Source organism: Electrophorus electricus, chromosome 10 (genome assembly GCF_013358815.1).
Source record: "Electrophorus electricus isolate fEleEle1 chromosome 10, fEleEle1.pri, whole genome shotgun sequence".
NCBI lineage: Eukaryota > Metazoa > Chordata > Actinopteri > Gymnotiformes > Gymnotidae > Electrophorus > Electrophorus electricus.
Genome location: NC_049544.1, coordinates 15,051,535 through 15,074,041, shown reverse-complemented (window position 1 = coordinate 15,074,041; position 22,507 = coordinate 15,051,535). Strand labels below are relative to the sequence as shown.

Sequence of the window (22,507 nt, the reverse complement as noted above, 5' to 3'; positions counted from 1 at the left end):
TTTGAAGTTAACTGTCTTACGCCCCGAGCTCAATGTGATTTTCTCCTGCATCTAATGCCCCTGTGCTGTGGCAGCACGACCACAGGACTCTAATGCCTTGAAATTGGTACTACTGCATTTGACTTGCTAGGGAAATGAAGAGTTGGGCTAGTGTAAACCAGTGTGGTTAAGTGCTCTCAGCATGCTCTCGTGCTTTTTAGCATTAGTAATTTAACAAAGTTGGATAATGTAGATAGAATCTAAATATGTTTACATATATATATATATATATATATATGTGTGTGTGTGTGTGTGTGTGTGTGTGTGTGTGATAGCACGATTGTTATTATATTTAAAGGAATGTGGCTGCATTTTTCACTTTCATATTATTATTTATTTGACTTCAAAGATAGGCAGTAAAAGGTGATCAAGAAGGTTTCAGAGACTTCAGCAGGAAACCTTACTCTTCATCATGTCCTTTCTGTAACAAAGAAGAAAAAATATCCACCTTCATCACAATAGTCAGTAAATGATGGTTAGGAAATCTTTCAGTTTTGCGGAAGCCCATTCTCTTGAACATGAATTTTTGTTGCTTATGATACTCACCTTGGAGCCAGTGTCACGACTCTTGGCCCTCAGTTTGTTGACTTGAGACTCAGCAATATCAGCCCTCTCCTCTGCCTCATCCAGCTCATGCTGCAGCTTGCGGAACTTGCCCAGATTGGCATTGGACTGCTCCTCCTGAAAAATAAAGAATGAATATTTGAGAAAGCAGGAGGACAGCAAAAAATCAAGGAAAAGTCTAACAGGGTTATAGAATGATTAAATTGTTACTTACAGCTTCCTCTGCAGATCTCTTGTAAGATTTGACTTTCAGCTGCAATTTGTCTACCAAGTCTTGCAGACGTGTGAGATTCTTACGGTCCTCCTCAGTCTATGAGAGACAAAATTTAAGTTAACATATAAAGCAATTAACTTTGTTTTTTTTGTTCTTTTATTTATAGTCACTTTTTTTGCTTAGCAATCTAAATTATTTCTGAATTTTTTTTCTCTCTAATAGACACAAACTCAACAATCTGTACATATTTTCAACAAAAATATTTAATTGCAGCTTAGTGGCTTAGTGATTTTATTGTCTGTTTTTAACCATGAAAAGATTGGCCTACCTGGTAAGTGAGTTCCTTGATGCGTCTCTCATATTTACGAATACCCTTCACAGAGTCACTGGCCTTTCTCTGCTCCAGCTCCACCTCATTTTCAAGCTCTCTCACCTGGAAGAAAAAAAAAATTACTATGCTGGACTTACTCAAGTCCAACCTATGATAGCATTTTAGATGATGTATTTCTGAACTATTTTAAAGTGTTATCATATTTGTAAAACTATTGTAGTTACCCTGGCCTCTAGTTTCTGGACCTGCTTCTTGCCACCCTTCATGGCAATTTGCTCAGCCTCATCCAGACGGTGCTGCAGATCCTTTATAGTCTGCTCCATGTTCTTCTTCATGCGTTCCAGGTGAGCACTAGTGTCTTGCTCCTTCTTCAGCTCTTCTGCCATCATAGCAGCATCAGTGATGGCTTTTTTGGCTTTTTCTTCAGCATTTCTGCACTCTTGAAGAGCCTCCTCAACCTCTGTCTGAAGCTGGGAAGTGTCTCCCTCTAGTTTCTTCTTCTGGTTTAACAGGCTGGTGTTCTATAAATAGTGGAGATTTAATATATTATGCCATGTTTATAATAAATTCAGAATTGTTTCATGTTCACAACAGGATACATTTATATATTACCTGAGAGTGCAATAGCTGAACCCTTTCAGTCACATCCAGCAGTTCTTGCTCAGCCAGTTTCCGGCCTCTCTCTGTCTGCTCCACCAGGGACCTCAGTTCATCCAGTTCAGCCTGCAGAAGATTGTTGCGTCTCTCCACAATGGCAATGTTCTCTTTAAGGTCATCATTACCACGGAGAGCATCATCCAGCTGCAGCTGAGAATCCTACAAAGTACAGATTTTACAATTAAATGTTTGTAAAATGGTTTTCCTTAAAAACAGGTACTAAACCTAGATTGCAATGGACAAAGACTTCTTGAGCATACTTTCATATGTCCATGGAGACTCTTGAGTTGCTTCTGGGCCTCTGCAGCCTGCCTGTTAGCCTGGCTGAGTTGGATCTCCATCTCATTTAGGTCTCCTTCCATCTTCTTTTTCAGTCTAAGGGCTTCATTTCTGCTGCGAGTCTCAGACTCTAGAGAGCTTTGCAGGGTGTCCACCACTCTTTGTTGGTTTCTCTTGGCCTGCTCCATTTCCTCATCCTTCTCAGCCAGTTTACGCTCTATATCAGCCTTCACTTGATTGAACTCAAGCTGAGCTCTAAGGATTTTGCCTTCTTCATGCTCAAGAGAACCCTTAAATAATTAAAGATTAAACAAAAATATGTAGTACATACAGATTCATGGGGAGCGATGGTAGTAGTAGTAATATAAAAAATAATTATCACAGACTGGTTATGTTGAAAGCTATGCATTATTTACAAAATCTTTAAACTGTGTTTAAAAGTCTTACCTCAGCTTCCTCTAGAGCAGCTTGGATCTCAGCCTTCTCCTGGTCCAGTTGTTTTCTTGCTTTTTCCAGCTCATGAATGCTCTTCCTACTCTCACCAAGCTGTTCAGTGAGGTCAGAAATTTCCTCTGTTTAATAGAAAGAAAATGTTGAGGAACAAAGGTCACAGAATGTAATTGTATATTCTAATATTATAATGAATTTTAGCAACCTTGGAGGTTTTTGTTCTCCCTTTTCATGGTCTCCAAATGGTCTAGAGATTCTTCATAGGAGTTCTTCAGTTTAAAAAGTTCAGTGCTTTGACATCTTGCTTCTTTCTGGGAGCCTTCTAGCTCAGTTTGGGACTCCTCATACTTTTGTTTCCACTCAGCTAAAACCTGTTGATTTTTTTATAACAAAAGGTTCTTGGTACATTTTTGTAAAGCAACATTTTTTTGGACGAGTAATACTGGTACAATATAAATCTCGCATGCTTTTTGCTAAGTAGACAAAGCTTCATTTACAGTAGAACATGTAGGCTTATTATTTCAGATCCACATGATGTTATATTACATGCAGATATACAGTGTTTACTGCCTTACAGAATATAAAAATGGTCATTTGAATTTGTGGTTGAAAAATGACCTAATTAATTATCTTGCTTTAAAAACAATAAACTAACAATGTAACAAGTGTTTAAATTAGTATGTAGCCCTTTAATATCTACCTTGTCAAAGTTTTTTTGTTTCTTGTCCAGAGCAGCAGCAGCAGCATTGGATCTTTCCACATCAACCATAAGATCTTCAATCTCATTCTGGAGTCTGTGCTTGGTTTTCTCCAGGGAAGAGCATTTGGCATTGACGGCTTCCACAGCTTCCTCTGCATCTTGCAGTCGCTGAGCAAGTTTCTTCCTGCATAGAAGGAAACATACAAGACATATAAAGAATGAATATTACTTTTTATTTATTTATAGACTAGCAATGCATACGTTGGCCTGTAAGAAGAAAGCTTATCTATCAGAACTGTATTTTCTGAAAATGTAAATAACTTTTTCAAGCAGTCATGAAATGTATTTATTATTCATGGTCCTTACTTTGCATCCTCCAGTTCTTCTGTCCTCTGGATGGCATCAGTTTCATACTTGGTCCTCCACTGAGCCACCTCAGAATTCGCCTTGGACAGACTGCGCTGTAGCTCAGCCTTGGCTTCCTGCTCCTCCTCAAACTGCTCTCTTAGCAGGTCAGCATCATGGCGAGCAGACTGCACTGCGTGGGCTAAGGCATTTTTAGCCTGGAAGAAAAGTTGGTTACCTATTAATAAAATAACTGATAAAGTATTTTTAACACATATTTGTCAAATACTTATAAAAGTATTGATGAGTTTGCTTTGAGAAACACCTTGACTTCCTCCTCCAGTTGCCTCTTAAGGTCTTCAATCTGCTGAGTATAGGACTGCTTCCCTCTAGTTAGCTGAGAGACCAATGAATCTTTCTCTTCTAGCTGCCTGGCAAGCTCACCTAAAAGTGTTACGGGGTAATCAACAACTAGCAGAAAAGCTATACTGAACATCAAACATTGTGTATAGTCAAACTGTGGTTGCAGATGGTCGACAACATAAAGTGATCTTATTTATTGTTAATGTGTTTTGGTGAAAAAACATCAGCTTTACTTATATTTCTATAACACTTTTTGAAAATAGGTTTACAAAGTGCTTTTAGAGTAGACATATGAAAAAAATTATGAAATAAATTAAGAAAAAAAGATAATTAAGGTAAAAAATATTTCTGTGCAAAGATGCCCCTGAGACAATCCAACACATAACAGCAGGATGCAAAATGCTAGCAGCCAGCGCATACATGGAATGCTATAACCAGGTGGGTGGCATAGTATACAGAATCATCTGTGCCAAGTATGGGCTGGAAGTTCTAAGGTCAAAGTGAGACACACCCCAGAATGTGGTGAAGAGTGACTGAGCCAAGATCTTATGAGAATTCCAGATCCATACTGATAAGATGGTAACGGCTAACCAATTGGTCATGGTCATGATGGACAAAGAGCAGAAGAGGTCTGTTCCACTTTTTCATATATAAACTGGATACTCCTACTACTAATTCAGAAGCACTTTGATGAAGGACCTCTGTCCGAAACAGCATCATGTTTCTCTGGAAACCTTGTGTACTTCACTACAATTTTAAATATCTACATCTCTTACTACAGTACACTGCAGATATATATATATATATATATATATATATATATATATATATATATATATATATATATATATATATATATATATATATATATATATATATATGCGCTATTATAATCACTCCTTTAATTGCCTCAGTTTCTAACTGAATTTCTTCCCCTTCTCCCAGGTACTGTGTGGAGTTGATGTTTTACAAAGTTGTTTGGCAAAAGACAATTGGTAAAGCCAAAGAAAAACACAGACTATGCCAGTCTAGCCAGAAATACCATCATTCAAAGAAATCACATATTTATAGGTTGGCAATAGACTTACCATTTTCAGTCTGAAGCTTGGCTTTCTGCATTGAAAAATCATTGATTGTGCGTTGTCCTTCTTCAGCTTTGGTTCTGAATTCACTCATCTGATCCTCCAGGGTTCTACACATTTTTTCCAAATTTGCCTAAAAGATTTAATGCATCATTACGTATTGGCCTTTAAGATGTGATGTCGAGATCTGTATCCATAGTACATGATTATCCTACCTTGGCCTTGACAATGTGCTCCATGTTGGAGACCACATCATCAAGCTCCAGTCTAAATTCACTTTTCTCTTTTTCAAGCTTTTGCTTCACTCTCTGTAGATTGTCTATCTGCTCTCCAAGGTCAGCCACACTGTCAGCATGTTTCTTCCTCAGAGTTGCAGCAGTAGCCTCATGTTGCAAGGTGGCCTCTTCAAGATCTCTGCGCAGTTTCTGGAATTCAGCTTCTCTCTTCTTGTTCATTTCTATCTGTGCAGAAGTGGCACCACCAGCCTCCTCCAGTCTCTCACTGATCTCTTCCAGTTCTCTGGCCAAATCTGCCCTCTGTTTTTCAACCTTAGCACGTGCAGCTCTCTCAGCCTCCAGTTCTTCCTCAAGCTCCTCAATACGGGCCTAGAATTTAAGGTACTAAATGAAATGTGGAAAGCCTAAATAAGTCATTCAAATGTGTGTAAATCAAATGAGACAGCAAATTACCTGCAACTCCTTTAGTTTCTTCTGAAGTTGGGCTCCCAATGCTTGTTCATCCTCAATCTTGCTATTAAGCTGGCTGATCTCAAAGTCTTTTCTGCAAGTTGAAAAATATAGTCCAGTTACTATTACTATGTTATTGGGAGTGGGGATTATTTAATCATATTCATTATCTGAATTCTCACTTCTTCAGCCTCTCTTCCAGCTGCTGCTTATCATTTTCCAAGTCCATGACATTTTCTTGGGTCAACTTCAAGTCACCCTCAAGCTTTCTCTTAGCTCGCTCAAGATCCATTCGTATTTTTTTCTCTTGTTCAAGGGAGCCCTCAAGCTGAAGCATATAAAAAACCCCCAAAAAAAACCAAAACAATTGAGTAAACTGCTTCATCACCTAAAATTGTTTTAGCTTTACCAATTGAGGTGCCCACATCATCAACTTGCTGCTCCAATTTAGCTTTGGCCTTGGTCAGGGTGTTGACTTTGTCCTCTTCACTCTGGAGGTCATCAAGTGTTTGTTGGTGAGCTTCCTGCAGAGCTTTTTTCTCTTTGGTCAGCTTAGCAATTATTTCATCCAGGGCTGCCATCTCCTCTGTCAGGTTTTTAACCTGGGAATGATACCACTGTTTAGAAACTTTGACAAAATATTTTAGTTAATGAAACAGTTCTAATGTGCTAAGTTAAAACCAAACAAACAAAGCAAAACAAATACCTTGTTCTCAGTAGCATGTTTTTCTTTCTCCACTTTTGCCAGAGTTAGCTCCAGGTCATCAATGTCTTTCTTAAGCTCAGAACATTCATCCTCAAGTTTTCGTTTCTTTGCAACCAACTCAGCATTCATTTCTTCTTCATCATCCAATCTCTCTGTTAGCTCTTTACATTTAGCTTCAAGTTGGATCTTGTTCTTTATTAGACCCTCACATCGCTCTTCAGCATCTGCAAGATTATCTTGCTCCTACAAAGAGTAGTTAAAGCCATGTTTATAAAAACCTGAACACAAAAGAAAATTATTCTTATCAAATACATTAAATTATTCTTATATGGAAAAACTGAAACATCATTGTTGGTGAAGTTTGATTAAAGAGAACTCACAGATTGGACTTGGAGCTGCAAATCATTCTTCTCTTGGAGAAGAGTGACCATTTTCTCTTCTAATTCCTTTTTGCGGGCTTCAGATTTAGCATAGGCCTCCTTTAATTTTGTGAATTCTTCCTTCATGTTGGCCATTTCTTTTTCTGCCTCAGCTGATTTCAGCAGGGGTTTTATCTTGAAATAGAGCTTCATCCAAGGCCAGTTCTTGACACCCATGAAAGCACGTACATTCCATTGGATGACCAACAAGGAATCCCTGTAGAAATTAAAGTAGAATTTAGCACCTTAGCCTGAGAAAAAGAAAAACTGTCTGAACGAGGATTTGAGCCAACCTCCTTTCTACAATCTTCTGAAATTCAATTCTTGAAAGAAGACCACGTGCTCTGGCCTGAATACCAGTTATGATGAGGGCAAGACGATCATCTCGCATTTCCTCAAGCTGACCTAGAAGACCAGCCTTGAAGAACACCTACACAGGGAGGAGTACATAAAGTATGTCAGATTATGAGAGATGATGTGACAGAAAAACATTGAAAGCTGCTTAATGGAGTTTTGGACCTTAGTGTGTCCCAATTTATACTGGCTGTGGTCAATATCGAGAGAGCCAAGTAACTTCTCTGCACCCTTCTTGTTATCAATGAATTGTCCCTCAGGTATAGCAGCAGGATTCAGGATACGGTATCTGAAAATGAACAAATAATAAGGAGCTCAAATAAATGAAAGCTATGTCATTTTGCGGAGAAATCGGATTTAAATGATAGGACATCTCACCGTTGTTTGAAATCTCCATAGAGGACCCTGTTGGGGAAGCCCTTTCTACAGATTCTGATTCCCTCCAGCACACCATTACAGCGCAGCTGATGCATGACAAGAGCATTGTCCATGACCCCAGGAGTCTTGGTTTCATTTGGGATGAGGCAGCGGACAAAGTGTGGGTGTGTGGACTTCAGGTTGGTCATCAGCTTGTTCAGATTCTCCTGTAAATATTATCATGAGGTGAGTTATGTTAAAATGCTACAGTTTCATTAGTAGAGTTAAGATGAATTACTACAGGATGTGAAAGGCTCACCCTGTGGAGTGCAGACACGGTCTGGAATGAAGAACCCTTTTTTTTGCCACCACCTTTGCCACCCTTACCACCTCCAGATTCCATAGCTATATGAAATAATGTGGTTGTAGTGCTTTCACTTGCTTTGAATGCATTCACATTTTCACTATGCTATTAGGGCTGCATTTTGTAAATACTCTCACCTGACTCAGCACCAGCATAGCCAGCAAACAGTTGACCCAGCAGCTTCACTGTGGACTTCTGGAAAAGTCCTACCACAGTTTCATTGAGGGGATCCTTATTCTTCACCAGCCAGTTGTTGATGTTGTAGTCAACTGTGCCAGCATAGTGAACCAGGGCAAAATGAGCCTCTGGTTTACCCTTTACAATCCTGGGTTTTTGGAAGTTAGGATTTTTGCCCAAGTGATTGTCATAAAGCTTAGCTTTAAATGTTGCATCACTGGCCTTGGGGAACATGCACTCCTCTTCAAGGATGGACATAATACCCATGGGCTAAAATGCAATGAACATGTGATTTTAGAGTTTTGTATGAGGAAAATGAATTGTTTAGATTTAAAACAAAATAGCTTGATTTACCTTTTCTATAAGCTCAATGCAAGCCTGCAAGTCCATACCGAAGTCAATGAATTCCCATTCAATACCCTCCTTTTTGTACTCTTCTTGCTCCAAAACAAACATGTGGTGGTTGAAGAACTGCTGCAACTTCTCATTAGTGAAGTTGATGCACAGCTGCTCAAACGTATTGAACTGTTGCAGAAATGCAGAATTATTAATATCAATAATTAATTAATTAATGCTAGCTGTATTAATATAAAATAAAAGAAGTACAAGACAATACATACATCAAAGATTTCAAAGCCAGCAATATCCAGTACTCCAATGAAATACTGCCGAGGCTGCTTGGTGTCCAGAGATTGATTAATTCTTACAACCATCCAAAGGAACATTTTCTCGTATACTGATTTTGACAGAGCACCAATTGCGTAGTATACCTTTAAAAAGAAACAAATGTGTTGAGCATTGTTAAAATCTATTTTAAATAATGTAAAAGAATATATATTGTTGTCAGTTTATTCACCTGCTGAACATTTTGCCCCTTAGTGACCCACTCATTTCCTACTTTGACTCTTGGGTGACACAAACCCTTAATCAGATCAGCAGAGTTTAGGCCCATCAGATATGCAACTTTATCTGCATCTGTTCAGGTCATAAAGAGATGGTAATGTGATAGACAATATAAATATATTTCCTCAAGAGAGTCTGTTAAAGAATCACTCCAATTAACAATGACCTTCAGTGCCATCAGCCTCAGCCTGCTCCTCTCTCTGCTTCTGCTTGAACTTCATGTTCCCAAAGTGCATGATGGCACCAATCAGCTTGTAGATACCATTCTTCTCCTCTTGGGTGAAGCCAAGCACATCAAAGGCTTCCTAGAAAAAAAAATACATTTTTGAGCAAAAAAATATATACTCAGTTATAGCATACATATGATAAACATTTTTTTTAAATGTTTTGAAATAAAGATTTAAACTGACATCAGTAGCTGTTAGCTCATCTGCATCATTAATGGAAGCCACTTGTGTCTCTCCTTGGGAGATGTAGGCGTAGTCGTAGGGGTTGCTAGTGATGAGCAACATTTCTTGGAGACAAAACATTCACATATTTGTCCACATTTACTCTGTGTGCAAGTTTGTAAATACTCAAGATTCAATGAGGTGCAGCATCTTCTAATACCCTTAATTCAACATAAAGTAATTATGAGTTATAGAAACAAATGTTATGCAGAAAGGAAAATGTGGAGGAAGAAAATACTTCCAACACACTGTAATAGCCATTTACTGTTGTGAGAACAGTGCATGTACCCAGCAATTCCGGTTTCCTCTGAGAAAGTATTTGGTAGAAGATGTGGTAGTCCCTCTCAGCTTTCAGCTGAAAGGTGACACGAGACTTTTCCAGGAGATCTGAAAGGAAATTAGTAGGTCAGAAATAGCAAATTTAAAACATGGATTCACTTGTATATTGGATTTGTTCAAGAAATAATTGTACTTACAAGTTTCAATGTCAGCAGAGGCCAGTTTTCCACTGACACCAAAGTGGATGCGAATGAATTTACCCTGTAGTTATAAAGTATGAAAATGTATATCTTGCAAATCACAGCAAGATATATGTACATTACCTAAATGTGAAATAAACTTACAAATCTAGATGAGTTGTCATTTCTGATGGTCTTGGCATTACCAAAAGCCTCCAAGGCAGGGTTACACTGAATGATTTGATCCTCCAGAGTTCCCTACAGTAAAATCCATCATTGTGTTTAAAATACTTACAAAGAGGAAAATGGCTGGTAACATGTTCTTATAAATAGGAGTATTATTAAGTAACCTTTTTCTCCATAGATGGATCTTTCTTGCCAGATGTTGCTGCTATACTGGCAAAGTACTGAATCACTCTTTTGGTGTTCACAGTCTTCCCAGCACCAGATTCTCCACTAGTGATGAGATTTGACTGAGATGTTTATCACAACAAATATGATGTATGTTAATTCAGCATTTTACAAATGTGGCATATTTTATACTTACGTGATAAGGACAGATTGGTTTTCTCTGTCTGTATGATCAAAAAATGCAAAGACATTTCTGGACATGTAATGACATGTACAAGTAGAAAACTGAAATAAAAATTGTATTACAGTACAGAAAGGTTACCTGACAGCATATACTGGTAAGCATTATCAGAGATGGAGAAGATGTGAGGAGGAGCTTCAGTTCTCTTCTTGCCCCTGTAGGCAATGACAACTTCTTTGTTGTACACTGGCAGCCACTTGTAGGGGTTGACAGTTACACAGAAGAGCCCAGAGTAGGTCTACAAACAGAATGAGAAGTGAGAAATGTGTTGAAGTGTCAAATCTTTGCTATTAAGCTCAAAAACCGTCAGATGCTTTATAGTCACATAGATCATCCAGGCTGCATAACGCTCTTTGAGGTTAAACAGCACAGCAGGCTCGTGTAGGAAGGTGAACATTGCCATATCCTCAATTTTATCAAACTTTGGTGGATTTTGAGGATGAACATCAGCCTCCTTTACAGTCACGGTCTGTGGAAGATACGAGCAAAAATATTTCATATTTTGCACAGTATTCCTTGGCAAGACAATTCTGCAGTAATGTGAAATGACTGTACTGAATTATCTAAACATGCCATTACATGTTACCAGTGAGTTCCTTACCTTTCCTTGATCAGTGTCAACAGTAACTTTGTCACCATCTCTGCTGATAACGGAGGCCTTGACATACTCAACTTCAGGGTGAGGGACAAAGCATTCTTTCTTCATGTCAAAGGGACGTGTCTGGGCCTCCAGACGCTCCTTGTCTGACTTCCTAAGATAGGGAGCAGCAGCCCCAAACTCCTCCATTGCAGCATCTCCCATCTTTCAAGAGGACTAAAGACACATTCAGCAGTTGAAATTGGAATATTACCATAGTATTAATAAGAAGATAATTGAAAGTTGATCTCAGTTCAACTTGTTCTCTACTTCTGTTTTATGCTTTGGATAACTAGCATTTGATCATTTACCAAAGAACTTTTGAACTGATATATAGAGATACAGTAAGCCTACATACGTTTCTATGTTGAGCCACCCAGGTGAAATGCAATGTGCTAGACCTAACAAAAATAGAAAAACATTTTCTCCTCCATAGTTTTTCTTCTCCACTGAAATTTAAATTGTTACCCAGATTGCATCCTTTTATCTTTTTATTTTGTATCATTTTAATTTCATAGACCAGGCCCTTGTGTTGTATACATCAGTAGCATTAAAGTTCTAAGAATGGCTCAACAATGACTTACCTTGAGGCAATGAGGTATGTGGTTAGAGCCCAGTAGCCCTTTATATAGAGGCTGAATAGAAGCAGAATCTGAGGAACGTGGGAGGTGGTGACATTGACATGCTGTATTTGGTAAGGTACTGTACTGTACTTGGTACTGTATTTGGTAAGGCCATCCTTGGGTGACTGAAAACATCTACAGCAGTGGCATTAAAACTAAACTCATTAAAGTGTATGTATAGAAAATAAATCTGATTGTTATTCTAAATAAGGTTGTCTTTAGCGCAGAGTTTTTATCCATACCTGTAACTGGATAAAAGTCATTGAGATAAATTTTAACCCTTTATTCAGAGGGCTTCATATATTGCATTCTTTTTTATTTATATTGTTAAGACAAGGAACATTTTTGTCTGTCATCTGTCACATGATTTGGGAGAGGTGCCAGAATGGCTATCTAGATCTGAACGTCCCACACAAGCTGTCCTTCTCAATCAGTGTGAGACACTCACTAAGAATTTCACAGGTTTATCTTTGTGCTCAAGGATAATGGCAAGGAAACAATGCAGTGCGAACAAGATGTAACAGAGAACAACAGAACTCCCTGTAGACAGTTCTGAAGGTGAAATTGGAAAGCCATAACATTGCAGGCTTCTGTTGGGTTTCCAATAAAAGACTGCAACACGTGCTTTGTCAGCTGTGTCTGTTCTTACATATACATATAGATTTTTAAATCTTTTAAGCATGATGGCTTGTGCTTTATTATATCTTATCAATATTTTATTTTGTCCATTCAAACTTAGAGTTATGTTAAAATGTTATTTCTGTTCACCCAGGGGTTTTGTTTAATCATTATAGGCACATTTTCTGTAGTTACACTTGTGATTTTAGTGCCTGTGTAGCTGGAATCCTGAGGTCATTTTTTCAAAAGAATAAAATCTGCATATTTCACTCAGCAGATTTCAGTTACAAATATTTAGTAAAAAAAAAAAAAAAGTAACATTACACTCTTACACTGAAGTTATGGTGTTATGGCAGACACTTGACTTACATACACTACACCTCTGATCTATAGCCCTTGTGGCTGAACAGAGTAGCTGATAACTACTTCTGACTGCTCTTGACTTATGCTATTATGTCAGCCTTTTCATGCACCCATTGGTGGACTTTACCACCATGTAAATACATGAGGCCCCAGAAGTCAGAGGGCCCCCTGCTTGCCACAAGTTGGTTGGTTGAAAAAAAAACAAAAAAAAACAAAAAGAAAACAACCAAACACATTCTTTCTTTAATTGTTTGACACCAAGGAGATATTGTAACACGACTCTTGAAATCAAAGCCACTATGGCTCAATTCTGACAGCAGTAAGAAAATAGCTAAAGATTGTTCAAGGTAGGTGAATATTCTATTTTCCTATTAAAAATAAAAATTTCTTTAAGGCCCCCTGACATAAGGCCCCCTGACATAACTTATCTTGGGGCCCCAGAAATGCCAAATACGCCCCTGCATGCACCTGATTAATTTAAAGTCACCAACTAAGCTTCTGTTTGTATGACTGATGTTGATCATTGAAGTTATGTTGGCTTTCTTTAGTTATTGCTAGTGCAACTGTTTTATTACTTTCATTAAACCTTTCAGTTGGAGACAAGTGTTTGTTCTTTTCTTTTTCCTGCAGATTATTCGCCCAATAATAATCATATAATATTGGTTTGTGAATTAGCTAGTAAGTTATACAAATGTCACAGGAAAAGAAATCATATCAAATTTTCATGACTCTGCTGTAAACTTATTTGAAGATGCATGTTGGTTCAGTAGAGATGTGCTAAAAAAGCCTTTGGTATTCTCTTGAACATATGCATGAGCAGGGTCAAGCTAACTGTCTAAGCTCCAGCTTTGTTTGAGGATATTGTTAGATTATCATTGCTGTAGTAGCATGATTTGCAACCAACCCATCACCTTGTACCTAAGAACCTATGTGCCAGCTCAGGTCTACCTTGACCCCTATGTATCTCAACTGCCTTGCTCTCTCTCTTCAAACAGCTTACTTAGTCTTAGCACTTGGACAGTCTATTCTAGGCTCCCTTGTGCTTTATGGAGTCCCATTCTCAGCTGTCTGATTGACATGGATTATTATCACAATGGAGCAGGGGTCGAAGAAATTGTGGTACCTTACAACTTGCTCCCCTTGTGCTGATAGCTGCAACCTGAGCCTCCTTTTGTCAAATACTGCACTATAATTAGCATATTCTTGCATGTCATGAACAAAAGGTTAGACAGAACCAGTATTGTATTCCTGTCAGTGTTTCTAATACTGCACTGGTACAAGCAGACACATTTTACCATAAACAATGCTGACATGAAGTCTAATAGAAACAGGACTCTTTAAATTAAACAATAAATAAAATATTTCACAAAATTGTATGACAATAATTTTGACTGTAATGCCAATTAGATTTAAAAAGCTCAGTGTCATTTTATAACACTTCGTATTTTGATTGAATTGCAAATAAGATCAAAGATGAAAACAACAGCTAAGGATATATTTCTCATTTAGTAAATTATTTGTTTGACAAAAAAAATTAAAGAAAGTTTAATTTTCCATAACTGGTTTTTGTATTCCTTAGGTTGTTCAAAATTGATAGTTTGCATTTATTACTTAAAGGAAGTTATACACAGGTGCGTTTTAATGGAAATTCAAAGGTAGAGGGTTGTGCTAGCCAACAAACTTTTCTTTTTGTTTTAAATGTATGATTCATGTTAACTGCACCTAAGGCACCTAAGGAATAATAGCATGGAAATTTTGTCATATCCACTTAGTAGTGCTGAGAAACTAAAGATTTTAATAACTGTTATTACTGATATTTTTTAAATGATCATATTCTTGTTTTATATTTAAGTCAGAAAATAGGTCATATGCTGAAATACTTAAAATAAATAAATAAAATTATATAATAGCAGATTTGATGTAATGATATAATTTGCCAAAAATATTGTGTTTATTTTGTGATTCTTGTATTTGTCTTGTTTGTCTTGCAGTCTCTTCTTTAATTCCCTTCACACATTATGAGCTAAAAACATATATTATTTGATTGCACTCTTTCTTTCATATATAGTGCAGTCTATAAGTAATGGGACAGTGATGCAGGTTTTGTTGATTTGGCTCTATACTCCTGTACAATAGATTGGAAATGAAACAAATATTGACTTTGAGGTTAAGGTGCAATTTTGAATTTAGAATACTGAAGGTAAATCAGCTTTAATTTCAATATGTACTGGGTTAGCTGTATAAGAATCACAGGCCTTTTCATTCATTCATTTTTCCCTCTATGTGAGTTTTTACTTGTGCTTTACTTCAGCATTGCAGTGTTTTAAGCATAGCTTATGTGGTACCTTAAAGTAGGTTTTTGATGAAAAACCTGTTTTGATATCTGGGTTAGTCTGACAAGCAACCATCATGTGTGTTTTAAATATACTTAGCTGGCCAGTTATTTACTTATCTAGGTAGCTATAGGACTCTAAGTACTCTAACACTGGCTCTGTCATTGGGTAATTGCTGATTCAATTCCCAGTGATGCCATCCTTGGTTGGGAGTCCAAGAGAGCATAATTGGCCTCTATCTCTGGGTGGGTTTGGATGGCTTCATTGGGAGAAAACTGGGGTAAAAAAATTATTAATAATAATAATAATAATAATAATAATAAAAGAATGTGAATGGTAAACATCCTTGATGCGCATATGACAAAATATGAAATGTTTGAATAGGGGAAGATAACCCTGAGACATCATCTACAGTCCACTCTGTATTCCCCCAACTGGTGTATTTGAATGTAACAGAATTCAAAGTGACTTGTTATGGATTCATGACAGTTCACTGTAGTTCAGTGGTTACCAGATGTTTGTAGATGACCTTATGCATGTGCTTGAATACAATAGCTAAGAATAATGTAACAGCAGTGAAAGTTTGTAATACTCTTTGTCATCTACAGAGTGGGACAGCAATTTAGTTTTACTCCTTCATATATTTTGGTTTTTATATTTTGGTTGAGGCATGAAAAATTGAGAACCTGCTCTTTGTTTAGATTAGTAAAATACCTCTAATTGTATGTTTGCTTGTAGTCTTGGAGGTGCCTCGATGAATGCACAGATGAAAGGAAAAGTCATATCTCCTTTTTCTGGGACCACCATGCAAGCCATTAGCAACTGTTACATCATCATGGGAGCAAGCACATTTCCTGCCAAGGAAGGACAAAATCAAACCCAATTAAATGACTTTTATTTCATGTCACTTTAGCACAGATGTGAAGGTTGTAAGTGAAAGGCTTGGGTGCAGAATCCCTTGAATGAAGTACACAATATATACACATTAACATTTACCATATTTCACTGTCTGCTATCAAAAGTGCAAACTATAAATATATAAGCTGTGAAATTTACAGAGTATGATGCTTCCCTGTGGCTGACAGTTAATTTTTAACCAATTCAAAGCTTCTACATGTAGAGATAAAGAGGTTTTCAGAACTAACATTGAAGCTCATCTTTCAAACTGCTAAAAAAGTGACGTTTTACTTTCTCATATTATTTTTATTCTCCACTATTATATAAAAGCATAATATGAAAATGTGATTGCTTTCTCCAGTCCATGTGAAACATGCTACATCATCATTTCAGTCTACCAGCCATGGAATCTAGTGTGTCAACATGCTTGAATACTAAGCCTTCAATTTTTGCAATGCAACCAGTCAAATGGTGAACTGCATATGTTGCTTAGCAGTAGAGTACTGATGGAGCCTACAGACACACCACTGCTCCTTAACCTGCATTTTATACTAAATTTTCTTTCTGTCCGTATTATTTGTCTGAACTTTATCAATACTAGAATACAGTAGCATACTGTCCATGTATAATCTGAATGTCGAATCAAAACTCTATAATGATAAGGCCTGTTAATAGATGTGTGTCCGTTTTGAATCTTTGATTCATGTAGACCTGTATGTCTGCTGTTTTGAAGTGGTGATGTGACATCTATATGGAATTATTTTCTTGATTTTGTCCTTGAGGACGAAGATAACTCTGTGAAATTCCTCATGAGTGCCTCACTGTGATTGAGAAGAGCAGCTTTGCTGGTGTGCAGCTTTTGTAGCAGATGGTCTGTTCATGAAGATCCCATATGAGTCTTTGCACCTTCTCACTTGTGAATTCTGGTACCCTTTTCAGACCTTCAAAGTACTAAAGTTACATGACCAACTGAGGGAAAATAACAATTTGATTCAGTCCAAGAGGTGACCCAGACAGTGGTCAAATCATCAGTGTCTAAATAGCAGAATATACATTACATATGTTTAATTTTAAGGAACAATGTTTATAGGTATTATCTAAACATGTGTATTATATACACATAAAACATTAGCAGCTCTATGTTTTGCATTTGAAAAGGTTGAAGCATTTCACTTAAAATAGGTATATTTAAAACTGTCTCTGCACAAAAAATATGATCATATGTATTGAAACATAAGCATATTGTTATGGTGTCCCAGGTACACTACCTAAGGGACATGCCCAGTGCCACCCACGGACACACACACACATCACACATGGTTACAGTAACTACAGTACAATAAAGTGTACCTGGGGCCCCCAGCAAAGATAGTATGTGCTGTGGCATTCAGTGGAAAATTTATCTTATTGGTGTATTTTCTTAAGTGATCCATTTAATACTCTCTCCATCCCCATACACAGCTGTTCTATGCTGCCTCTTCTTTTAATACATAATAATAATCAACACCACAGAGTTGGCCACCATGTGGCCTCAACACTTGGCACTAGCTGCTTCCCTATGATTGTATGATTATTTCTCTAGCATAATAATTATACATTTATTTCTTATTTCTCAAATCCTCAAATTCACCCAGAGTAATAATGAGACTGGTAAGTATTTGTGTGTACCTAAAGACGGCAGATATTTTTCAATGTTATAGAAAACTTGAAAGTTATTAGTTTTACTTATACTATTATACTGTTATTACTTGATTTTTATGCATCCATTTTTCTTCACAAAGGTCACCAGTTTTTCCATTCATTACAGGTTATTTAAATTCAGCTTTTTAGTCAGTGAAAATCTCATTAAAAGTCAGGGAACTTGATATATGTATTTAATGGCCCCTAATATATACTTAGATGTTAAGGTACCATAAGATACAGTTCTTTCATTGTTATTTCCACAATTTACATAGGAATTCTTGTGCTGATTACCCAACTATAATTTTATAAAAACACACATGCACACACACATATATATATATATATATATATATATATATATATATATATATATATATATATATATATATATATATATATATATATATATATAATTTTAACAAAGGCATTTTCTTTATGTCTGATTTTTTAATATGGTGGAGAAAAAAGAGACAGTGTTGTGCTTGTTTAATGATGGCAGTGGAGTTTGCGTACCAGTTCAGTTTGAATTGTGTAGACCCAGGAATTTACATTAGAGTAGAGGTGATTTCCCCCTAAAATCCAACATCCACTCTTGTTTTAGTGATGTTTAAATCCAAGTCATTCTCTTCCCCATATGATGTCAGGTTACAGAGAAGTTGCTGATATGAAGACTTGTAATTGTTGTGGATCAAGTCCAGGTAGGTAATGTTGTCTGTGAATTTAATGGCCAGGTTAATATTATGAAGTGATGTACAGTCATGTATATATAGTGAAAATAATTTGTGGATCAGACAGCAAGTCTAAGGAGTACCAGAGGAGTACCAGTGCTGACTGCTAATTGAGCAAGAACTCTACTCCCAAATCTCATCATCTGTTATCTGTTAGAAAGTCCAAGATCCATTTATACGTGGGATTAGGCAGACTGGGGTCAGCTTGTTTCCTTAACAGTTTGTAGGACATAACTGTATTGAAAGATGTAATCCAGAAACAAAAACAAAACATTTGCACATATTTATTTCATATATTTTTTTTATAGCTGCTTACAGGCAGAATTATCCTTCCAGTTTTTCTCCTGTTTTTCTCCTAATTTAATCATTATGCCAATTCCCACCCACCAACTAACAAGCCTCCCCATCATATGACAACTACCAACCATGGAGGTGAGAATGTGGTTCTGTCAAGACACACGACACCAAGGACCACATCTTTTTGTACTGCTGTCCTTGCTGTGACAGAAGGCAGCACAATGCACTCGGAAGACAGTGCTAACTGAATTATGTCAGCAAGCAAGAACACACAGACATCTACAATTGGCTAGTGTCCCACCCACAGAGCAGCAGCAATGTACTCCTTTGGACAGATGGCCCTTGTATCAGTGGGGCTCAAACCAGCAAAATCCTCATGATGGGTGCAAAGACTTGTTGTGCCACTCGGGGGGGGGGGGGGCCCAGGTGAGTGATCGTTTGAGTATGTCTGTATGCACTCCTGCTAGCTGTGAAGCACACATTTTAAGTACTTTTAGAAGAGTGCCATCTGGTCCTGCTGCCTTCTGGGGGTTTCTTTCTGCAGAACCTTGCAAACTTCAGAATGTCTTACCTGAAGACTTTATTCACTAGGCTTACTGTAAGTTTAGTGATGGTGTCTCTATTTATAATGTCAAAACTTGAATAGAAAGAATTCTGTTTGTTTGGGAAGGTGTGGTCTATGCCCATAATAGTACATTTGTTGCCTCTGTAGTATGTTATTGTTGCACTGGTAAAGTGCTTTACTTTTCCTTGAATATGCCCTTTTAGTCCCTGTATGACATATTGAGCTGATCTGTAGTATGTCTTATTACCAGTCTTTCGGTCCTTGATTTATTTTTTTATTTGTTCAAATATCAGTGGTGAACCATGACTTTTAATTTGGAAACTCCCAAAATGTATAAGTAGGCACACAAATGGAGATGCACCAGTTTATATAACAGCTTACAGATTCATAGTACTTATGAATGTCTGTGGAGGTCACAGTAAACAAGTCAGTAGCCTCAAAACATCTGCTGGATCTGCTCTTAATTTATTTGTGTAGATTAGCCTTACATAAACCCCAACATTATCTGATTTGCAAGGTTTGGGGTTTTAGGGGTTATCTTTTAAGCATTCTTGATGTTGCTTTAGCAATGATCTAGTTTTTTCTCCCTAGGAAAGGAGATATAATAATGATATTTAGGCAGACATTTTTTTTAAATAATAGCAACATCTAGATATGAATTTTCATGTTTAGTAATACTTCTTCCTCTTTGGCTGTAGATGGGATGCGCACTGTTAACATTATTATGCACCAAAATGATCATGGTAAATATAATGGTCTGCATGTTAAGATATCCGGTTAAGATATGCGTCATCTGCCTCTCACTGTGTGATTCATGTGTTCATGTGTCATTCAGGTCTTATCCATCTAATCACTGTTTCTGATTAATGAATTTGTGTCAATCTGTATGAAACTAACCAATAAACAATCATGAAATCACTAACAGTAGAGTGGCAGACTATACTTTTACTCAGTAAACGATTGCACAAAATGTCATTTTAGACATTTATAACATATTTCTATATGTCATTATTAATATATTTCACTTCCTTTGTGAACCAAACACTCTGGTAAACTTATTTCAAACACCAAAACTGTGACATGAGTCACAAGTAAATATATGTTTTTACATGAAATATGACACATTTCTAAAATTGGACCTCATATTTTCAGCTTTATGGCCATATTAATTCTTTATGCAGTGCTCTAGGTCAAATGGTACCTCATTAGGAAGAGAGCTAAGATTGGACCGAATATTTTGATAAGAAACATGAGTATCATGCTATAAGTTGAATTTAAAGAGAATTTAAAAACTGTGAAAATACCCTGAAATACCCTCAGTGAGTTAACTGATAAAAATTCCACTGTGGAAGTGTAGCTCTGATATTATCTCACTGTCCCTTTACAACTATTGTATTAGCAGGATTGAAGAGAGCACTTCCCCCCTACTCCACCCCCAGCCCCAGTTTTTTTCCCATCTGTTCTATTTTGTCTGAACATGGTAGGATGACAGTGGGATGATAACCTCACTGTGTATTTGTTTTGCAAAAGCGCATAATTTAACAGAAAAACCATTAGCTTTGAAAGGTCTTAAACATGGGATGTACAATGTTAAAAGCACATAACATAACATATATAAAACATACATAAAAACACAGATCTTAGATGAGAGTGCCACGGCGTTGCCCCAGTGTGAGCGCCACTGTGGCTTGAATAACATTTGAACAGTTATAAATGTATTACACTAATTTACATAATTTGAGTTTTAATATTTCAAAATTCAAAATATTTTGCAATGCACACTGCACATTCTAAAAAGTTAACACATTCTTAAGCATTGGAGAGTTCTTAAGCCATTATTGTAGCCAACCCCATGCGATACCAATTTTGAAGGTGTTGTAAATGATTTGTAAAATTTGAAGTGCACAAGCACAGAGTGCTACTTCCGGTGTACAATGAGAGCAAAATGCCTATTTAGTAACTGGAGTGCAAACCATGCAATCAATATTAAAGAAAATCTGAACATCAGTATGGGCAGTGAACAGTCCAATTTATGATGTGGCAGAGCAAGCTTTAGGCCCTAGTCAAGTTTGTGTTGGTTTTATGGTTGTTAAGAAAAATTAAATGGCAGTGTGCATTTATTTGTTGTTAAATGGTATAATTTGCCATTGTCTTGCAGCTGCTTTTCATATTATATTGGAATAGTGCTTGAAAGCTTCTATCCTTTTGTCAAACAACATAGAGTATGCAGTAGTAGATAGCAACAATGCATAGTTAAGTATATTTTTCAGTATTTGTACTTATTTATTTATGCTTTTTGGAGACTGAACTTTTACTCCACTGCAAGTAGAATGAAATAGATGCTGCTTTTGATTCTGTTGTATTTGTGTAACAATGAAGTAATTTGGTAAGCTTATAAAGTATGTATTGTATGTTTAATAAATAGTAAACTGAGAAATTAATGATTACATTTTACTTTTGATAATTAGTTAAAATAAAAGCCAATGCTTTGGATAGAAAAACTAAATAAATTATACCATCTGTCACAAGCATACCCATTTTTAATGAAACATTACATTAATGCTTTTACATAATCCTTTAGCTTCAGTCTTTTTCTATTATTTAAAGTATCTTTTAAATTTGGATAAACAAGCTTTAGTTCACGTACTTGACTTTCACTTTTAGCAGAGGAATATAATTATTTCTGCTTTCATATGAGGATTTCAGTGCTCTGAGCTATGATTTTTCTGTTTCCAAGTTTGTGTAGTTATCAATGTTTTGAACTTCATAGATGTTTCAAATGTTTACATTTCAAATAGAATTACAATTGATGTTGCTCAGTTCCTTCTGCTAAGTGCCCATAAGTGATATTGTTTACAGACATTTATTCTAGTGATTTATTCTAGTGATTATTCATCAGATTCTCAAGACACAAATCACTATTTTAGAACTCATAATTTTGTTCACATTTTAAAAAATCAGTTTCCAAATCTTTTACTGCAATTCCACTAAATGGATAGTCAGGATATTTATGTGAAAATTTGTCTTGGTGCCTAATTAGTCTTTTTAAGACTAGGCATTTTAGGACTATTGATTTATCAGGACCATTATTAATAACGTAAGTTGTAAGGGCATTATCTGCTACACTGTTGCAGCTCTAATAAAGGCCACAATCTATTAAAGCTGTTGTGTAAGGTACAGTGAATAGCTGAAAAATGTTATGCAACTCACTGACAATGCAAACAGCATGGGAGAGAGTTAAGTTGGAGGTTGACTTTATTCTGTTTGCCTACAG

The 22,507-nt window shown here is 36.6% G+C and overlaps 1 protein-coding gene across 2 annotated transcripts; it reads right to left on the bottom strand.

Moving 5' to 3' along the window:
- Window positions 1-439: 439 nt before the first annotated feature.
- LOC113572973 (myosin-7-like) lies at window positions 440-11,291 on the bottom strand. Of its 2 annotated transcripts, none has more exons than XM_035530606.1 (37): window positions 11,091-11,291; window positions 10,815-10,958; window positions 10,571-10,727; window positions 10,445-10,472; window positions 10,248-10,353; window positions 10,063-10,155; window positions 9,916-9,979; window positions 9,728-9,826; window positions 9,401-9,504; window positions 9,157-9,295; window positions 8,944-9,062; window positions 8,708-8,857; window positions 8,442-8,612; window positions 8,042-8,357; window positions 7,866-7,936; window positions 7,568-7,773; window positions 7,355-7,478; window positions 7,129-7,265; window positions 6,797-7,052; window positions 6,417-6,659; window positions 6,136-6,312; window positions 5,893-6,038; window positions 5,714-5,804; window positions 5,240-5,629; window positions 5,031-5,157; window positions 3,905-4,023; window positions 3,601-3,797; window positions 3,235-3,418; window positions 2,740-2,905; window positions 2,532-2,656; window positions 2,066-2,374; window positions 1,761-1,964; window positions 1,373-1,669; window positions 1,146-1,250; window positions 818-913; window positions 586-720; window positions 440-460 (listed from the first exon to the last, which is right to left on the bottom strand). In XM_035530606.1, exons 1-37 carry the CDS (start codon window positions 11,289-11,291, stop codon window positions 440-442), a joined length of 5,817 nt encoding a protein of 1,938 aa, XP_035386499.1. The 2 variants fall into 2 exon arrangements, with proteins under 2 accessions (XP_035386499.1, XP_035386498.1); XM_035530605.1 differs by having other exon boundaries at window positions 7,866-7,951; window positions 8,048-8,357.
- Window positions 11,292-22,507: the final 11,216 nt, after the last annotated feature.

What these genes read in the sequence shown, in the direction of transcription:
- LOC113572973 (XM_035530605.1), bottom strand. Translation starts at nt 11,291, where the DNA reads ATGGGAGATGCTGCAATGGAGGAGTTTGGGGCTGCTGCTCCCTATCTT. An exon ending in TATGGAGATTTCAAACAACG is followed by an intron (nt 7,479 to 7,567) that starts GTGAGATGTCCT and finishes GTTCATTTTCAG; the next exon opens with ATACCGTATCCTGAATCCTG. An exon ending in AACATGCTACTGAGAACAAG is followed by an intron (nt 6,313 to 6,416) that starts GTATTTGTTTTG and finishes TATCATTCCCAG; the next exon opens with GTTAAAAACCTGACAGAGGA.